Source organism: Podarcis pityusensis (genome assembly GCF_964106645.2).
Source record: "Podarcis pityusensis genome assembly, chromosome: 6".
Taxonomy (NCBI): domain Eukaryota; kingdom Metazoa; phylum Chordata; class Lepidosauria; order Squamata; family Lacertidae; genus Podarcis; species Podarcis pityusensis.
In genome coordinates, this window is record NC_138030.1 from 53,229,799 (window position 1) to 53,248,866 (window position 19,068).

Consider the following 19,068-nt stretch of genomic DNA (forward strand, 5'->3'; position numbering starts at 1 on the left):
ATAATAGGTCCAAAAATCGAAGCCGTTAGTCAGCTCCAAGTGTTGTGCTGCTCTAAAAGGCTAGGTTCTCAAACAGTCAGATCGGAAGTTAAAAGTGCAGTTAACAGAGCCATCAAACTATCCAGCAGGCCTAAAAGGTTTCTTGATTTCATAAGATCAACCACCTCCTTCTTTAAGGAACTTGGTTGAGTAGTTTCTGAGTGACTTTTACGTTTTCCAGTGATGCATTGATCAAATGGTGAATCAGAACAGACTGCAGGCCAAAGTAGATCATGTTGCAAATTGTTTTGATGGGGCTGTAGTGTTTAGACCGACACACACACACACATCTCTAGTTCTTAGGTAACCCATCATATGCCATTGATAATATATGGACCTCTTTCACAACATCCAATGTATACCTTGCTTCTCCCAAGGTTACGGCATGATGCATTGATTGATAAGAATGAGGTTGCTCAGGTCTGGCTGCAGAAGACTAAGGAAATATCTGAATATATTTTATTGAACACATGGAAAGTCCAAAGGGCAGCACTGAACACGTGCTAAACAGTCACTTGCTTTTGTAAACATGGAAACTGTCACCAGAAGCATGACCACATGTTAACTCCAAAGACTGTGCTTCTGTACAGGGCAGGCCACAAGCATTTCACACAATGAAATTGACATAATTCAACATGTTTCTAACGGGAACAAAAGTGCCTTCTACCCCAACCCCAACACCCCATTTTTAAAAGTAATTCAGGCAGCTGTTTTGTTTTTTGTTTTGCTTACTGTGCAAAATGCCCCCACTCCCCAAAACATTCAGTTTCTGAAGACAAGAAATGAATTTGAAAAATAACACAAATCCACTTGCTTTTGGATTGTTTCAAAGTTCTCCACCATTAGAAGAAAATGGAGTTAAGCAACTTGTTGTACAAATTGACAATAGGGACCTTAAATGCAGACCTCCCTAAAATGGGCAATATCATTTTTCTCCATGATGTACTGAAGAAAATATTTAGATCAAGGTGACAATGAAGAAAATTACTAACATTTAGTAGTCAACCTTAACATGCATGGGCTTACTCACTAAAACAATGCATCATCACATATTTCGGGCTCTTTTCTTTGCTACAATTTGTGCTAATTTCAGGGTGCATTTACAGTGTTAAATCTCAACAACAATTAAGTACTAGCGTAATAAGCACTTGGATCTTATTACATCCAACTTCTCAGGATACACTTGTAGGGAGCATCTTGTTAGTTAGTGCTGCATCTTAGACTATGAAAGTTGTCTTTGAAGACTATTCTTCCAAATGTGAATGGATTCTAAATCTCTCTTCTCTCTGGAAGGTTCAGATTAAGCCCCTCACACCTTAAAAGCATACATGAGGGGGATTGGTGTAGGCCAGCACCCACCAGCCGCCTACGCCACTTGTCACATGTTCCACAACTATGAGAAGGGGCCTATCCTGCACACAACCCTGTAGTCCCCACAGTTGCAGGAGTGCCTGTGTGAACCCCCTTGGTATGAGAGATGGGCCAGTGCACCCTATTCATTCAGGCATTGTTCCATGAGTGGGTTCAGCCACTTACTTCAATCATATCAGCTTCTCTTGAGGAACTTCCACTATCAGTTTCAGAAAGATTGGTGCTTATGTACTTCGCTGCACTTTTTGGTTTACATGTCACCTTCCTTAACAGGTTACCGGTGAGAGACGGGATGATTGCCTCAGAATTTCTTTCTGTTGTAAAACATACCTTTTCAGTTTGAGGTAAGAGGTGGTAGGCAACTGATGGACCCTTGAGAAATATCCCTTTTATAACACAAATATGCACAGTAAACAAATAAATGATAACTATCAACAGTGCAGAAAATGAACCTATTTACTAGGGTGTAAGACCTTGTGGGTTGTATCCACCTATGTCATACTCATTGAACACAGACTCACTGACATCATTGATATGCAGACCCATTAAAATCAATGGACTTAAGTTGGACAGACTAACTTCTCCTTCGATTTCGGTGGGTCTACTATGAGGATAAGTCAGATACAACCCACTGAACTTAGTGGGACTTCTGAGAAAAAACACATAGGATTACTGTGGGGCAAGCCTACCTTTCTGACAGATGTACAACAGAGCCAGCACTGCTGGCTCATGCCAAACAGAACAGAAGATGTGGAGGATGTGCCTTATTTTATTCACTGAACCCAAATTGGAGGGAGTCAAATAGACCAACTCTAGGGAGCTTAGGAGCATTCCCTTAGATCTTCTTTTCTGCTCTTCTGCACTAATTTATTCTCTTCTTTGTTAGAGTGGTTGGTAGGGAAGGGGTGGTGCTGTGAACATGGTCTCCCAGCAGCACTTTCACTACTACATACTGGGATGGAGTGATGTAGGGTGGCAGCAAAGTCAGGTGGCGCAGATGCACTGGTGGAGCCAATCCAGTGCTCTTTCTGATGCACCTGCCTCAACCTCACTGGTGCCTTGCCCCGCTCCATCCCAATACAGGTCTGTGGTGCCACCCCACCCCTTGCCAGCTCCTCCTGCATCTGTCTCTTTCACCATCATTGTCTCCCAGCAATTCTTACTCCCCTCTGACTTTCCCTTCACATTGCATTCCCCTTCATTCAGTCACCGCACACAGAAGAAAGGCATGATCCCAGGTTATAATGGTTTGTTGCCCAATATCTTCCTTAATGTGCATACATGTTCAGTGTGGACTGATAACATGCAAGGGCAAACATAAGAAGGTGAAAACAAGGGGGTGGGGAACCAGCAATTTGTACATGCCCAATAGTCTTTTTAAAAAGGCCAGAAATCAAGACTGGAAGAATCACAAACACATCGGCATCACTGCAAGAAGTTTGGAACACCAAAATTTGGCGAGAAATTCAGATGGGGGAAATGTCATGAGCATCCCTACTGTAGCCTAGTCTGTATCGCTCCTCTTATTACAGTAAAAAGATGCTCCCAAGCAAAATGTGGAAGTCTCAGTTAAATAGGCCACTTTACTTTTAGGGGACAAATAATATCTGCAAGTTAAAAAAAATGAATATTTCTGAGTTAGATTGAGGCCATTGATTGGACAACCAACACACAACATATTTCTCTGAAGCATCGTCAATTCTAATGACCTCAGGAAAGGACCATCTAACCCTGAAATCACTGTGTTGTCTGGTATTTTGATACAAGCAGAGGAGAACATGTTCATTCTCTCATTCACAACCAATATCATAGAGTAGTTGCATAAGAAGGGCTTTGAGTGATTATTTCCTCCAAATTTAAGACTCTTCTTAAGATGTAAAGACATCAAAATTTCCATTATGTGCACTAATGTTTGTCACCATATATTTCTGCGCATGTCTCCTTATTATACATATCCATGTTTCAGAGGTCAAATCTTGGTCAAGCCATTTTCCTCCCAAATGGGGGGATGTTCAGACTAGCCTGCTGGTCGCAAGCTAGTTATAAAATGTTGTTTTGTCCCACTTCCTGTTATATAAAGTCTTTCCATGATTTCTCCTCCTGTTTTCTCTGTAACCTTTCAACTCTGCCCATTGCTACCCTGCACATCCTCTGTAGGACCATCTGAAACCCAACCCAACGCAGCTGAGTCTGCTGCCAGTGGCACAACCAAAACATGAATCTGAAAACCAGAGGATGGAAGGAGGTCAATCAAGGCGATATTTATGTGTGGAACCTCCAGTGACTTTTGCAGCAAGCAGTGAAAAAGGAGGAAAGTATGAAGGCAGGGCAAAACAAGAGGCCAGGTGGATTTTAAATTGCACTCAAGAAGCACTGACCTCAGAATAAGAAAACAAATCAACCTCATAAAATCTGAGTGCCAATTTTCTTTTCCTTGTTCAATGTTCATTGCGGTCCACATTCCTTCTAAAAAAATAACCAGAATCTATAAATTTCCCACTGTTCTTGTATCATCAGACTCTGACCACCATATTATCATTTATAAACCCATTAAAATAATGAATGAGATCCAGAGGCTGTGCTGTTTTCAGTAGCTGTGCCCTGCTGATTCGTATGTGCCATCTTTCACTTTAATTTCATTGCTCAAAATCCAGTCCTTCCACACAAGTGCCTGGCACTTCCCACTTCAGCTGTGCATTGATTTCTAAGTAATTGCTACTTTATTATGCCTTTCCCTTAAATTTCTCAACATATTCTGATGCACGTGTCGGCCAACACTAAATTGGATCCCAGATGCTTGGTGTGCTGTGAGCTCATCTAACCATCTGGTCACATGCTGAAGTGCCTGCTGCCCAGCTACTCATAAATATTCTCCAGTTTGGCTTTATGACGTGCCCATGTCTCTGGGCAAATTCAGTTGTATGGATTCTCCACCTGCTATGTATTTGGCCGCCGGCCCATTGCTATCCATTGTAAAAAGTTTGCAGGTCTTTGAATTCTCGTGAACAGGGGTAGACCTTTTGGAGGACATGGGGGAGTTGGTTGGGCTCAGTTGCACGGCCGTGGTGTCTTGAACTGTGTGCTCGCTGGTTTCAATTTCAAAAGCTGTGCTCCCAGGTTTGATGAGCCCAATATTGGCCCCCGGTTTGGATTTCCTTGCACCATGAGCAGGAGGTCTTCGGCTGCAGATGCAGCACGCCCCAAAGAAGGTGAATGCCACAACCAAAAGGATGGGACCGATGACAATGGGAGGGTTGTTGACAGGCAAGAATGTCCCAAAAGCAAACGCTCCCACCAGGGTGATGTTAATGCCTGCGAGCATGATGCACAGTCCACAGGCGCAGCAAAGAGCTGGGGAAGGGAGACCCTGCGGCCTTGTTTTCTTCTTGCTTGGCTTCTGGGACAAAGGAGTGCTGTTCTTGTCGCTGAACATGTTAGTGTCTCAGGTGGGATCTTGGATTTCACTGAACATACATGGTGTCCACAAGATGGTCGGTCGCTGCTCCGAAAGCCTGAAAAACAAGAAAAGGAAGAAAGGAGTGGAATAAACATGTTGATTCATTCAGACTTTCTGTTTGCGTGATTTGCAAAGATTCAAACCCCGGTAACAATGTTTAAACCCCATTTGTTTGCCTCTGTGAGTTGCCATTTGCACCACGGGCAGCTCCAGAGGGTGACAGAGTTGGGCATTTGGTCACAGAGGGCCCAGGGAAATGATAGCATTTCCATTGTGCACAGTGAAGATCAGATGCAGCATAAGAGAATTCTCAGTTTGCATGTCCCGCCTCTTCCGGGTTAGCTAATTGGCACCATGTCTGAGGACCCACAGAAACCTGGACCCATCTCTGGTTTGCACATTGGTTGGAGCCAAGTGCAATTGCCTCAGGATGAGCAGCCAAGAAAGATCTCCTTCCCTTGCATTGCAGGAGGTTGGACTAGATGACCCTTCCGACCCTGTGATCCTTTGATTCCTGCATGAGTCGACCTGAAACACAACCACACTTGGGATACTGCATTAGTTCTGGTTGACACACCTCAGGAAGATAGTTACAGAGCTGGAAAAGGTTTGGTAGAAGGCAACAAAAACCATCATGAAGCTAAAGCAACTCTCCTATGAGGAAACACTGCAACGTTTGGTGCTTTTTAGTTCAGAAAAAGGTGAGTAATGCATATCAACTTATGCTAGCTGTATAGAGAGGAACATAACATTATGCATAGTGTGGAGAAAATGCAGAGAGACATTGTATTTTATAGGCCCTAATTTGGAGTAGGAACACAGCAGGGGGCAAAGGGTTAAAGTCCTCCTAACCTCCTTGCTATTTTTATCAAGATTAGGGCTGCACACTAAGAGCCCCTGCACATAAAGACACAGGTGCATAGCTAATGTAACATGTACAGTAGCTTGATCCTAGCTTGTGATCTTAGAATCTTAGTTCACAATGCCTGATCTGTTATTTATTGTATATCTGCAGTGCCATCTGCCTTTCATCTGCTGGGGAAAGGGGGGGGGGGAACATGCAGCAATTTATTGTTTTATGATATTGCATTTCATTTTTCCTGTTGCTTTTTCTCTCTCTTGTGAGCTGCCCAGAAAACTCATGTTTTGGGTGGCCCAGGCAAACAAAGAAAATAAAGAAAAGGAAAAAATACTTACTTTAACTTCCTTTAGCGATAACCCACACACTCTTCATCCTAAGCCTACAGCAGTTTGTTCTTGTGTCCCCAATAACTGTCTCAGCTTTTTAAAGCCAGAAGAGGCAGCCTTGAAGCTTCCTGCTCTTTTTCTCATCAGAGAGGCAGTGCAGAATAGTATAAGGACTGTGCATCCTCCCATCCCTTTTCCTGTTCTACAAGGCCATTGATTCTTTAAAGAAAATGCTGCAGCAGTGTGTGTGTGTGTGTGTGTGTGTGTGTGTGTGTTGAAAAATCATGAGCAAGGCTAATACTGAAGTCTAAGGGGAGAAGAGATGGGAGGTTAAAAGCATCAAAGCACCACTGATTTCATTTTCCTGTTTTATAAGAAGTTTCCAGCGTATGTAAGTTTTACATAGTAAATTCTCAAATTAAATTTCTGATAGATTTGTGGATTAAAACTATCTTCATGTATTGATTACTGTTGCCAGGCACAGCCCAATTCTCCAAGCAGTGAGAGGTTCTAGGGGGTGCAGGCCTTCCCCAGGTTTCGTCTCCCTGGAAGGAGGACACTGGTATTGGCCTTTTAAACAAAATTGTGTTTGCTTACAACCTATGCAGAGGCAATGCTTAAACCACTCCAACATATAGCCCAAATCCATGGCTTCTACATAACAGTTTTCCAGGGAGACTGCCAGCCTGCTCCCAGAAATATTGCTGGCTTTCCAGAATCCAAAACTCAGCTCTCTGACACGCTCTTACTCAGATCTCATCCACACAGGCAGCATTGTCCCCAGCCAAGGGAGGGGCAAAGGAAGCCTCCTTCTATAACAGTTTTTGGTTATAACCTAGTCATTCAGGAAGAGAGTCGAAGAGCTAGGGAGCCTCATGTCTGGGGCCAAAATGTGGTCCCCACACTTGGAATGAAGATTTAGAATGAAGAAACAATCATGGGAGAGCCCCAATTTTGTTGTCGCTGCTGAAAATATAGAATCCAGTTGTTACTCGGAGCAGTCTTCAGCTCAAAGGGAAACATTCAGGTTCATTGTGAAGCAGAGCACAGAAGTAAAAAAAGAGAAAGGAATCAGATAGTTTATGTACATTAGCAAAGCTGGATATTAATCTTAGCACATTAGGTACACAAAAGTCAAAATAGGTAGCACTACCTAGTGGTTGGGTGGTATGTACCACCCCAAAAGTAAAGTCCCGTGTTCACATGGAATAAAATAATTTTCCTTCACTTTAAGTATACCTCTCCTCAGAGGTCAAATCCAATCAATATCCTTACTCAATTCATTTGTGCCGTTACTTCCCATTTCTCGTCACTACCATCCAATAAAGCCACAGTCACTTCATTAAAGAAGCATAATTGATTGATTTGCGTTAGGAAGAACAATGCTATTCTGGAAGACATTATATAGGATACTCAATCAGCAGCATTGATCAGTGATACCTTGAATTATCTTCTTAAGATTCACATTGCTCAAAGTATTTGCATAAAATATAGATACTGGGTCATCTTTTCAACCATATAGAATTATTTGTTTGGTGGGGAGAGGAATTTTCACAGATATCCAAACCATACATAAAGCTATGTTCATTAGGAACTGGGTCTAACATGTTTGTGAACCTAAGGGCATAGTTCTACAGTTCTATGATTCTATGAAATATGGAGCATGATCTTTCTTGGCTAACATGCCAATCACAGACACAGAAAAACTGAATCTGCACGATCCGTCTCAACAACCTACCCCTACCTGGAAGCACCCACTGATTTCAGCCTAATCTGCTTCACAGGGTTGTTGTGTAGATAAAGAAAGAGTTGAAAGGACCATGCATGCTCAGATCCCTAGGAGAAAGAGCAGCATGGAAAAAAATGGGGTGGGGACCATAACTTGTGCAAGCAGAAGGTCTCACATCCAGTCCTCTGGGGTGCCTAGTTTTCAAGGATCCAGTAGCTGATGGTGTGGATGAGCAAAACTAGAACCTTGGAGAGCAGCCTCCTATGTTTGGATAATAAGATATCTTTCCACACCTCACATACCTGCATCCAGAACGTCACTCCAGACTCTCAGTGCACAATGGAAAAGATGGCCAGTGCCTATTTATTTATGACATCAAATTCAAGTTAGGAGAATTTGCTTGATAACTCCCCCCCCCCCCCACCAAGTATATGAGATCTAAAGTACTGCCTGCCATCAACTCTCTGCAAAACAGGATAGAATTTATACTAGCAGCTTGACTGGACCCTAAATAGTCTGTTGTTTTACATATAAAGGTGGAGGCCCTAGCCACCCATAGATGTTTATTTGAATTTAAAATTCCCCAACTGAGAGAATTTAGAATGATGCAAGTAATGCAAAGCTTGGGTGTGAGTAACTGAATTAATAACAAGAAACTGTGGTGAGATGAATAACTGTACTGTTCATCAAGAACATTACCTACCTACACAAACACAAAATGTTGATGTACTCTGAACTCTTACTAAATGTTTTCTTGAGACGCATGCCAAGTAAAAATTAGCAAAATTAAGAAGTGTGTCTGTCCCGCAGAGCTGTCTCACCTCCCCCTCATACCTTCCTGCATTGGAGAAGCACAAATCTCTCATCTTCAGAAGAATTACCTGCTTCTGTGATGTTTACCTCAAACTCCCTTTGACAGCTGTGAATGGAGTACGTCATTCTGCCTGTCAATCCCTTTCCCCACCTAACCTGGACTCTAGTGAGAGAAAAGGGGGTCATTTCTCCAAGTGGCTTAAGATGGCATAAATTCATGAGTCTTCCAGAGGCAGATTTAAGAGAGTGTGGCTGGTTTGATTGCACTGGGTCCAGAGCCTCAGAGGCACTGCAACTGTGATTTACAATGGAGCATAAGAGGCACCAAATTTTGGCATCACTGAAATTTGAGACCCCCAGATCTGTCACTGGACACACACCCCCATCCTAGTGACTGAGCTGGAAAACTGAGGGCCTAAGGCCTTAGTAGCCTCATGATTAAAACTGTTGTTTATGCTACTTCAAATTTATCCAGCTTCACTATCTTAAATCAGGCAGAGGGCCTTCTCAGTACTGGCACCCACTCTATGGAATGCCCTCCCATCAGATGTCAAGGATATAAACAACTATCTGCCTTTTAGAAGACATCTGAAGGCAGCCCTGTTTAGGGAAGTTTTTATGTTTGAAGTTTTATTCTGTTTTTAGTGTTCTGTGGGGAGCTGTCCGGAGTGGCTAGGGAAACGAAGCCAGATGGGTGGTGGGGTATAAATAGTATTATTATTATTGTTATTATTATTATTATTATTATTATTATTATTATTATTATAATATCAGGGTTGGGGGATTTCTGGCCTGGGGGCTGAATACAGCCTTCTAAGGCCTCTTTACCTGGCCCTCAGAACTCTCCCAAGCCACACCCCGTGTCTGGCTGAAATGTGCTCCCCCCCCCCCCCTTTGCCTCTGTTCCCTCCCTCCACTGGCATGTAGCCCTCAGGAAGTTGCCTAGAAGGGAATGCAGCCTTGGGCTGAAAAAGATTCCCCGTCCCCCAATACATCTTTTGTATTGGATTCTGAAGATGACTGGATATTTCTCATGGCTCAAAGTTTCTGTCATATTGCTCATGTCCGTACTTGGCTAAAGGAGAGGTAAAGAGAGCCATGATTTGAGTTATGCCTGGCTGCAGTCAGGATAGACAGAGCTTGCTAAAAGTAGGCTAAATAAAACGGAGGTCTTGGGTTTTTCACTCACCAGGAATTAGGTTGGATAGAGTGAGCAGTGGTAGCTACTTGTAAGTCATTGGCACAATCCAGTCCATTCTGTACCAGCTTCCCTCACAATGGACTTCTCAGGTGGTCTGGGAATCTCAACATCTTTTCCCCCCTAATCTTAATTTTTATTGTGCATCATAGCATAGTACAAAAGGAGGAAAAGGAAGGAAGCGACAGGTACATACGGTAATCTGTGCATTGATTCCTTTAACTAACAAAAAAAATGAATTCAGCCTTCCCTAGATTTGTCATTCCAATTAGAAATAAACATCACTCATTTTCCAATAAATCAGTTTTCATATAGAATATTTTCCCCTGCACAATTATCTCCACTGTATTCCAAATTCACAACCAATTCATTAAAAATCAGAAATATAGAGATGGATATCAGTGAATTTCACTGCATGTTGCCTTTTCCTGTGACCAGGAGAAGTAAAATAAAAGTTGTCATTAAGCACTAATTTCCATAATATATTCAAGCCATAGAATTTAAGGGTGGTTTATTCTACCTCGATGAAGTGTTTGGATTTATTACAGTACGCCGCATATGGTACATTCAAAATATATGCACAGCTTAGGAGAGAACTGTCAGCAGCTTGCCAGAGCTCATATCAGGTTTCAGTTAGGTTAGCTTCTCTGGAACACTAATTGCTTTTTCAAGGGCAAACATGACATCATTTCCCAACAATCTTCCCCATTCTATCACACTCAAGCATGACCCAGAGTCGAGGTTAAGAAGATAGCAACAGGCTTGATTCTCACTGTCTGGGATCACTAGAATCAGTTGGCTGGTTTAGCTCCCTCCTCACCCAACTGGTGCCCTGAAATACACACTTCCGGGGGGGCCACTAGGGGGCGCATTGGAAGATGGCCGACAATACCATCTCTCCGACCCACACGGGGTAATTAAGAGGCTGTTATGGGAGTAGGCAGCCTCCCTTGTTGCCCCAAGGACATGGGGAACACTGCCCTTGCCTGCTGTGCCCATAAATCACCCCCTAATTCGAAAGAAGGGGGTGAGGGCCCTAGGCAGAATGCCCCCGTGTGGACCTCGGCTCTCCTGGACGCTGTCTCTGATCGCGCACTAGTTGCAGCAATTTGGAATAATTAATTACAAAAGAAGCAAATGCACATATTTCAAGTGAAGAAGGGGAGTGAAGTCTGCTAATTTAAGTGACCTCTGCGAAAGAAGACGACGGGCTGGAGAAACAGGAATATTTTACGATGAAGATACACCAAAGGCAGGGTATGTTGACAACGGGGCTGAATGGGGGGGAAAAACCTTTTTTACTTTCCTTCTATGTGATTTACAAGAACCCCTCCTCATTAGAATCGTCGGTTGAACTGACCCAAGCAGGATGATTAAGGTCTGTGTGGAGATAAACTTTAACCAAAAGTATGCTTTATGGAGACCGAGAAGCAACAAGAGCTTTTGGGAATTAATTCGGAGTCGCCATCTTGCCAAAGGATTTATAGCCGGGAGGAAGAACGGACTTGTTTTCAGACTGCATTCCTAGTGAATCTCCTCAGAGGTTTTGAGAAAGGAGGCAGATTGGTGAAGATTAATGATGCTAAGACTGTTTTGATGTATGGAAGTGATGTTATATGGAAAACGTCTGGATATGGCTACTGGATAAAAAAAATAATATCCACGCAGGATTACAAACTGTTCTAACCAGCTTGCGGAAACTATCAGAGGTCACAAAGAGAAAGGAAAAATATATGAAAATAACAAGAGATGTGGAAAAATAATAAGAAAGGACTGGATAGTACTGTGAACATCATAAGGTTAGATTTGTGGACATTAAAACAGCAGTAAGAAGCAAGAAGTTGATTGGATCCCTTCGGAACTTGAAATATGGGTACCCCCAACAAAAATTTAAAATTCAGCTGTGTAATTTGGAATTTATGTAATTTGGTTTGATTTGATGTGATTGGTCGGTTAATAAAAAATTATTCTTAAAAAAAAAAAAGAAATACACACTTCCACCTTCTCCCATGTCAACGAATGGCTGTCGTTTATTGCAACAGAGCAGGAGCAAAGCGGTACACTTGGGAACGAGTGTTATGGTGTCACTCCAGCTTCAGCGCTGAGTGGCTCAGTCCCCACTGGCAGGTACACCACACAGCTTACAATATGTCTTTGCGTGCACAAAAGATGCTACACCACAGTGAGGCCCTTGCAAATACAAAACTTCACATGCACACACACACACAGAGAGAGAGAGAGAGAGAGAGAGAGAGAGAGAGAGAGAGAGAGAGAGCTGTGCATCATAAGTCCTTTACAAACAGTTAACTGGAGACTAAACATGTGAAGGTTGGAATGAGACTGCCCATTCTGGTTCCTCCCCTAATTCCACTGGTAACCTGCATATCTGACACATTGTATGAAAGGAGGAGCACATGAACATACAGCTGTACATACTCAGGACCTCACTTAAAAACAGCCATGCTGGATCACACCAACGGACCAAAGTCCAGCATCCCATTTACATAGGAACATAGAAAGCTGCTTTCTACTGAGTCTGACAAATGGTTCATCTAGTTCAGTATTGTCTTACACTGACTGTAAGAAGCTCTCCAGGGTTTCAGATAAGGGTCTCCCCCTGTGTACCCTGAATATGCCAGGGACTGAACCTAAGACCTATATCCAAGGCAGATGCCCTACCACTCAGCCATGGCCCTTCACTATTTCCCATAGAGGCAATCAGAAGTCATGTGAAGCCCTCAAGTAGAAAATGAACGCAATGGCATTCTCCTGCTCAAGTTCCTCAGCAACTGATCAGATGCCCCAATCAAAAAGCCTGCGATGTATGTGGTGTGTATGTTCAAATGACTTTTATTTCTGCAATGCAGAAATGTCTTCTTGTTGCTAGCAATTCCTGCTTCAAAGCATTTCATGTTTTTTTCTCATTTTGAATCACACTGTTCCAATATGTGACTTATTTCAAAAAATTGTCCCCCTTACCTGAGGGATTGGAAAGGAGCCACCCGCATTAGCTCAATTTCTGCCCCAGATATTATGAGGTCTAGTACTGACAAACATACAGGAGAACAAATCTTGCTGAAGAATAATTAGCAAAGTGTCTTTTCAATCTTACTGGGAGAAGATTTCATGAATGGGGCCCATTTTACAGCACAATTCTACAGCCTTCTCATTGATATACTCAATATATATTTTTAAAAATGCAATATATTTTACGAGCCCTTGCAGTTACTTTTTATTATGTCATGATGGCAAGAAAGTGAAAAAGCCATCTTTTTGAGAAAGGAGGGATTTGTGCTTTAGCATGCATTTCACACATTTATTTGTATATTAAAAGAGTCACAACGCAATCATAGACATGTCTACTCAGAGATAATTCCCACTGCGTTCAGTAGGATTTTGCCACATAGTTGAGAAAAGGATTCCAGCCTCTGGTTGTAGGACCAGTAAGGTATTTGGACATAGAAGTATCTCCTGAAGAGTAACCACATGCAACCTGAAGCAGATGTGGGTGTGGTGGGGGCGGGAATGATCCCTGCATAGGACCTCTATGTTCAGAAGCTGTAGATACCTGAATAACAGCTATTATGGACAAGCCTCAGAGGAAGGCCATTGCTTTGCTTGTAAGCCCTCAATGGAATTTGACTGGCTACTGTTGCTAGAATAGAGATACTTTTGGACTGATCAAGCAAGACAAGTCTTAAGTTCTTAAAATGGTATCATCTAATATATGTTATCCCATCAGCTCCACATGGGCTTGAGGCAGCTTACATTAAAGGATGCAATCTTCACCTTCTGCCACATCAACCTGCCCATACGTAAAGACAGGGGTGGTCAACTTGTGGTCTTCTAGGTGTGACCATCAGCCCTAGTCAACATTGCCAATGGGTAGGGGTGATGGGAATGGTAGGTTAGCTACCTCTGCATTTATATCTGGTTCAGAGGCCCTTCTCTGGAGGCTCCTGCTCTATGAGGTGATGTGCATGGTGACTGGAGGCAGGGCCTTCACAGTGGTGGCACCCTGCTTGTGCAGTATGTTCCCATGGGAGGCTGACTTGATGCCTGTGCTGTTATACAATCCAAAGAGAAACCAGAGTAACATAACCTGTGCTGTTTTGTTTTATGTGCATTTTCATTTTCCCCAGCTTTTTAACAGATAGCATTGCTGTTTCTTTTTCCACGCACAATGTTTCAGTTGTTATTTCATTCTGTTGTTGTAAACTGGACTGAGAAATTCCTATTAATTGAGAGGTGGTATGGAAATCTTTTGAAATGAAATAAATTAAAATAAAATAATAATAACTTCCGTTTTCCTTCCAAGGGAGATACTTTGCACCTGCACTTCAGCTGTAACTGCCTAGAAAAAAACTGCTAGCTGCCTTTACTATCTTTTTCACTTAATCTTATTCTATGTCACAAAGTTTAAGGGTGCAATCTTATTTAAACTTACCAGAAACTTCATTTAAATCAGAGAGACCAGACATACTTTCCTGAGAGTAAGTTTCAGTGAGGTCCATGAATCTTACTTCTGAGTAGACATACATGGGATCACACTGCTACTTCTCCAGATTTGTTGTCAATCAGTGTTTCTAAAATCTAATGGCTGCTGATATGCTACAGACTGACATTTGGAGAATCTTGTGTGAAATCAGAAAGGCTTAAGCTGTATCTGTGTCACAGATAAATTGACCTAGCCCCTGAGCTGATGATATAGAACTCTTGACATTTACCATCAGAAGAGCAATTGGCACGAGCTCCATATGGTGAGCAGAAGGGTTGGAGTCTCGATCTTGAATCAATTTAGGAGATGTAGCATGTGTGATGTGGCCTGAAAGCATGGCCTCGATAATGAGTTGCAACATGTTTACTTCAGAGTACATTTCAATTTTCTGTATGGAACTGTCCTGCATCAGTTCATTGAGGGGACTAATTATGCAGGGAGAGTGAAAACTTTAAATAGTTTACAGAATACCACAGAGCGTTCACGGCTTTGGCTGCTGTTGACTTTAACTAACAATCTTTAGAGTCAGATAAAGCACTGGAATGGCATATTTTATTTATTTTATAAAATTTCATATACTGCTTGATGGTAAAAAAACCCAAAAACCCTCAAAGTGGTTTACGAAAAGATAAAACAAGAAAATCAAGAAAAAGTACAATATTTTAAAACATACAAAAAGTTTAAATACAAAAAAGATTAAAATTCACATCTCATTTCTAAGCACTTGGGTAGTCTTGTCTAGACAAGAATGTTTTTAGCAGGTGCCGAGTAGAATACTGTGAAGGCACCTGCCTGAGCTCAAAAGGCAGGAAGTTCCAAAGTGTAGGGGCTACCACACTGAAATATCAAATACTTACAAATGCAGAGTGGGTATTATGTGGCACCTGCAGTAGTGCCACTTCTGCCAATAAAAGCGGTCAAATTGCCATATATGGGGTAAGGCCTACTTGGGTAGGTAAAGTGGTCCCAAGTTGTTAAGGCCTTTATATGTTAATAATGACACCATGAACCTGGTCTGGTAGCAAATCGGCAACCAATGCAGATCTCTGAGCACAGGTATTCTATGTTGACAGTATGCTATGAGAGTACTTTAAACTTGTGAAGCACTCTATCAAACTTGGAAGACCAGCCAACTCAGTGAATGCCGAAAGAACTTCGCCTGAAATAAGGAATCCCTTCACTCCTTCTCTGAACTTATGAATAACACTCCAAACATCTACATATTGGACATTTTGAACATATACTGCACCAACACTTACTGGCCCCTGGAAGTGAGCTCTGACCTCAGGGTGGGAGATCTAATGTTAGGTGTCCCCTAATCCCTGCTGCAGAACTGTGCACAGCCTCTGTCCTACCAAAACTGGAAATCTGACTTTGGAAGAGCCAAGAACAGAGCATGCTAGTGATGCACCAGAAGGCTTGTACTGAAAAGATCCAATACCTTTCCAGTCCACCTGCCCCCCAGCATGTCCCCAAACCAGAGTGAAAATTACACCAGCCCCAGAAGCTGGCAAGGGTGCCATCCCAATTTTGGCTCTCCCATTGTGAACAATGGGAAGAAAACTATTTTATTATATATATATATATATATATATATATATATATATATATATATAAAGGTTGGAGGAGATGAACCTTAGAATGGCAGCCTTAAAGAGTTTAAATTAAACAACTTAAAACTGCTTGATTAAAGAAACTTTGAATGGCCACATCCAGTACATTGATTCTATCCTCCAATTTTCATTCACTTGACTGAGGTTTAGAGCAGGACCTGGGGTACATATTGATTTGTCAGTTTATAGAATCCTGTGCATGGTTAGAGTGATTCCATCCTGGAACCAAAATCTCATATAACTTCTAAGCATAGGATGGTCCACTATAAGTGGGTTCTGTTACTGGTAAATCAATTAGCTGAAATCTCCAGTTTAATGAATTACAAGTTTACCCTCAAGGTGAAGAGGGGGGTGGCAGTCCTTAGATCAATAGAAAACTGAAGTACACATTTTATAGAGAGACATTGCTGAAGTGTTTTAGGCGTGAGAGGTGTCTACTTTCTTTGTGAGTGTATTTCTCAGAAATATATTTTAAGAAAACCTGCAAATTGAATAAGTGTGGTATTTTGTAATGGAAATGTAATGGAAAAATAGAGGCTCACCCAGGAACTGAAAAATATTACATAGATATTCAAAAGAAAAGCTCAAGCAGCAAGCAATCATTCCCTGTTATAACTCCACAAAAGGAGACTCAAATTACGGAATTTTTCAAATGCTCTCCAGCTTGCAGGAAATGGGTTGAATTAATAGACAGCAACAAGCAGCTAGGAAGTTGCGTATCTAAGGGACACCTCTTCCATTTTAGTGTAAATGGAAAGAATATCAACTGGTTTTCAGCGACCTTTCAACCTGTGGATCTGGACTGCTGGTGCTGAGACATCAGATGTAAAGCAAACACATTGCATTTTCAGATAATTGGCTGATTAGTTGTCCCTTTCCCCCTCCCCTTCTTTATTATGATCAGCACGGTCTATATACATAGTCTATATATAAAGGCTACCAAGCACTCGGCAGAGAACTGAATGGAAGCCTCTGTCCTCAAACACCATTTCAAAACTCTTCCATGGTAGATGTGAATCAATCTAGTTTTTTCTCCCAAATAAGTGGTATTTGGGACTGACAATTTCTTAAGTAATATGAACTTCATTATTTAGAGTATGAAAATGTCATTAAAAAAATAAAAATAGGTTTATTATAATGGGGTAAAAATTACCTGGACTTGAATCGCACTATGAAGAGCGCAAGAGAAGCTCTGCGTCCTTAGACAGTTTTCTTTTTCCATTTAATCTTTAGGAAAACCTCAGAGGGAGGGGGGAACGGGTTCAGGGAAGCTTAGACGAAAGGCGATTCACAAGACCCAGAAACATGGAAGGTCCTCCGTGATGGGTGAACTCCACCGGGACATCACAACCGTGAGAAACTTAGACGGAGCTGAGGCATCCTTGAGGTCTGAGGCTCCCTGGGAGGAGGGTATTCTTGGAGCCGGCTGCACGGATCTTCTGGAGCCTCAAGTGGTCTTGATCGGAGCTTGCGTAGAATGCCTTGCTTTGGGGAGCCGCCTCCCGGGAGGATGTAATGCTTATTCCTAGGGAGAGAAAGGTTCACGTGCCGCATGTTTGCCCTCTTCCCCCGGCCGCTGCATCCACGCACACAGCAGGGAGATCGGCTGGTCCTCAAGTCCAGCGATGCAGGAAGCCGGATCTCGATGGCTTCGTTGCCAGGAGGATGTCACAACTGCTACTTCTCTCCGCTCCTATTTCGAGCTGGTCGACAGCCTCTTGCTACAACCCAGCCTCGGCTAGGACTCCCTTCCATGCTCTCCCTGACGCTGTTCACAGCTTTGGTGCTGAAAATAGCAACTGCTCCCAATTTAGCTGCCTTCTGGACTATCAACGCCAGGGGCAGTGCGGCTCTGATTCTTCTTTTTCTAACCCCCCCACCCCCACCCCAATCAGCCTAACTTCTCTCCCCGCCGCTCCTTTTCTGCCTAGTGAAATTTTCTAATAAGGCCGCAACTACCGGGAGACCCACGATCCTTCAAACAGCAGGGGATAAGTGTGAAAAATGCAGCTCGCACAGATCTGCAGAAACTTGCATCTCTAATGAAGGGGAATGGGTTTTATTGCTTGCCATCTGCTCCTTCCTCGTGCCTTTGTTCCTTGACTTTTTAAAAAAAGTATATTCGCAGACCATTAAATCCCACCTACACCCAAAACAACACCGCACTGTGGCTTCCTTCATTCAGCATTCAAGCAACAGAAGCGAGAATGGAAACAAGAAGGCGTTCATTGAGGACATCCCCCCCCCCTCCTCCCCTTCCCTTTCAAAGGCTTCGGGAATCCTTCTAAAGCTGGGGACATCAAAGTGGAAGGACAACAATGAGATATCAGCAGAAGGCACGTGTAGGCATTCAGACAAAGCCTTGCATTGTCTAGGAAAAACTGCGTAAAAGGCGTTAGAGGATGGCATCGGCAAGGTTATCAGCTGCAATGCCCCTCCTTCTCTTTAGGATGCTTATGGGGTCTGCTTAGGTCTGATTGGTGGTGCAAATTGGTCAGGCCTGGACCTATAAGCAGAATGAGGGGGTGGAATTCTGAACTCATAGGGTGGAGGGTAGGGACCACTTCAGATTGTAAGAGGGGTCTACCATTTTTAAATGACCCCCCTCCAATTAAAAACTCCATGTTGTTGTTGTTTTATTTATACCCAACCCATCTGGCTGGATTTCCCCAGCCACTCTGGGTGGCTTACAATACATATAAAAACATAATAAAACCCTCAAGCATTAAAAACCTCCCGATACAAACTCCAAAATGTTAAAAACAAACTCCAAAAATCTAGCACCTCGGGGACAAAGGTTCTAGCCGAGTCTACACCCACGTGTGCTGTTTTCTATTTGCAGTCTGAGAGAAATGTTGTGCGTGTGGTTTTTTAAAAAATATGTATGATAGCGTTCAGCCTAGAATTGAATTCCATCCACTCTACAACCTGAGAGTTCTCACTTTACCACATCGTTTTGCTGCATGTGAGTAGAATCAGAGGACCAGAGGACTGAAGCAGATCTTAGAGATCTTTTAGTCCTACTGCACCCTCCCCACCTTTCACACAACATGTCTGAGATGCTACAAGATGCAAATGGGTGTTTAGCCCCCAACCAACAACCATAGTGTTTAGCCCTTGTAGCAAGCTGAGAAATCCAGTGATGCTTTATCCCTTTTCATA

The 19,068-nt window shown here is 42.6% G+C and overlaps 1 protein-coding gene across 2 annotated transcripts; it reads right to left on the reverse strand.

Annotated features, from left to right (window-relative positions):
• Positions 1 to 484: 484 nt before the first annotated feature.
• On the reverse strand, positions 485 to 17,739 carry TMEM275 (transmembrane protein 275). Of its 2 annotated transcripts, none has more exons than XM_081010347.1 (2): positions 17,060 to 17,739; positions 485 to 4,922 (listed from the first exon to the last, which is right to left on the reverse strand). In XM_081010347.1, exon 2 carries the CDS (start codon positions 4,841 to 4,843, stop codon positions 4,295 to 4,297), a length of 549 nt encoding a protein of 182 aa, XP_080866473.1. In that variant the 5' UTR covers positions 4,844 to 4,922; positions 17,060 to 17,739; the 3' UTR covers positions 485 to 4,294. The 2 variants fall into 2 exon arrangements, with proteins under 2 accessions (XP_080866473.1, XP_080866474.1); XM_081010348.1 differs by lacking the exon at positions 17,060 to 17,739 and adding an exon at positions 6,065 to 6,119.
• Positions 17,740 to 19,068: the final 1,329 nt, after the last annotated feature.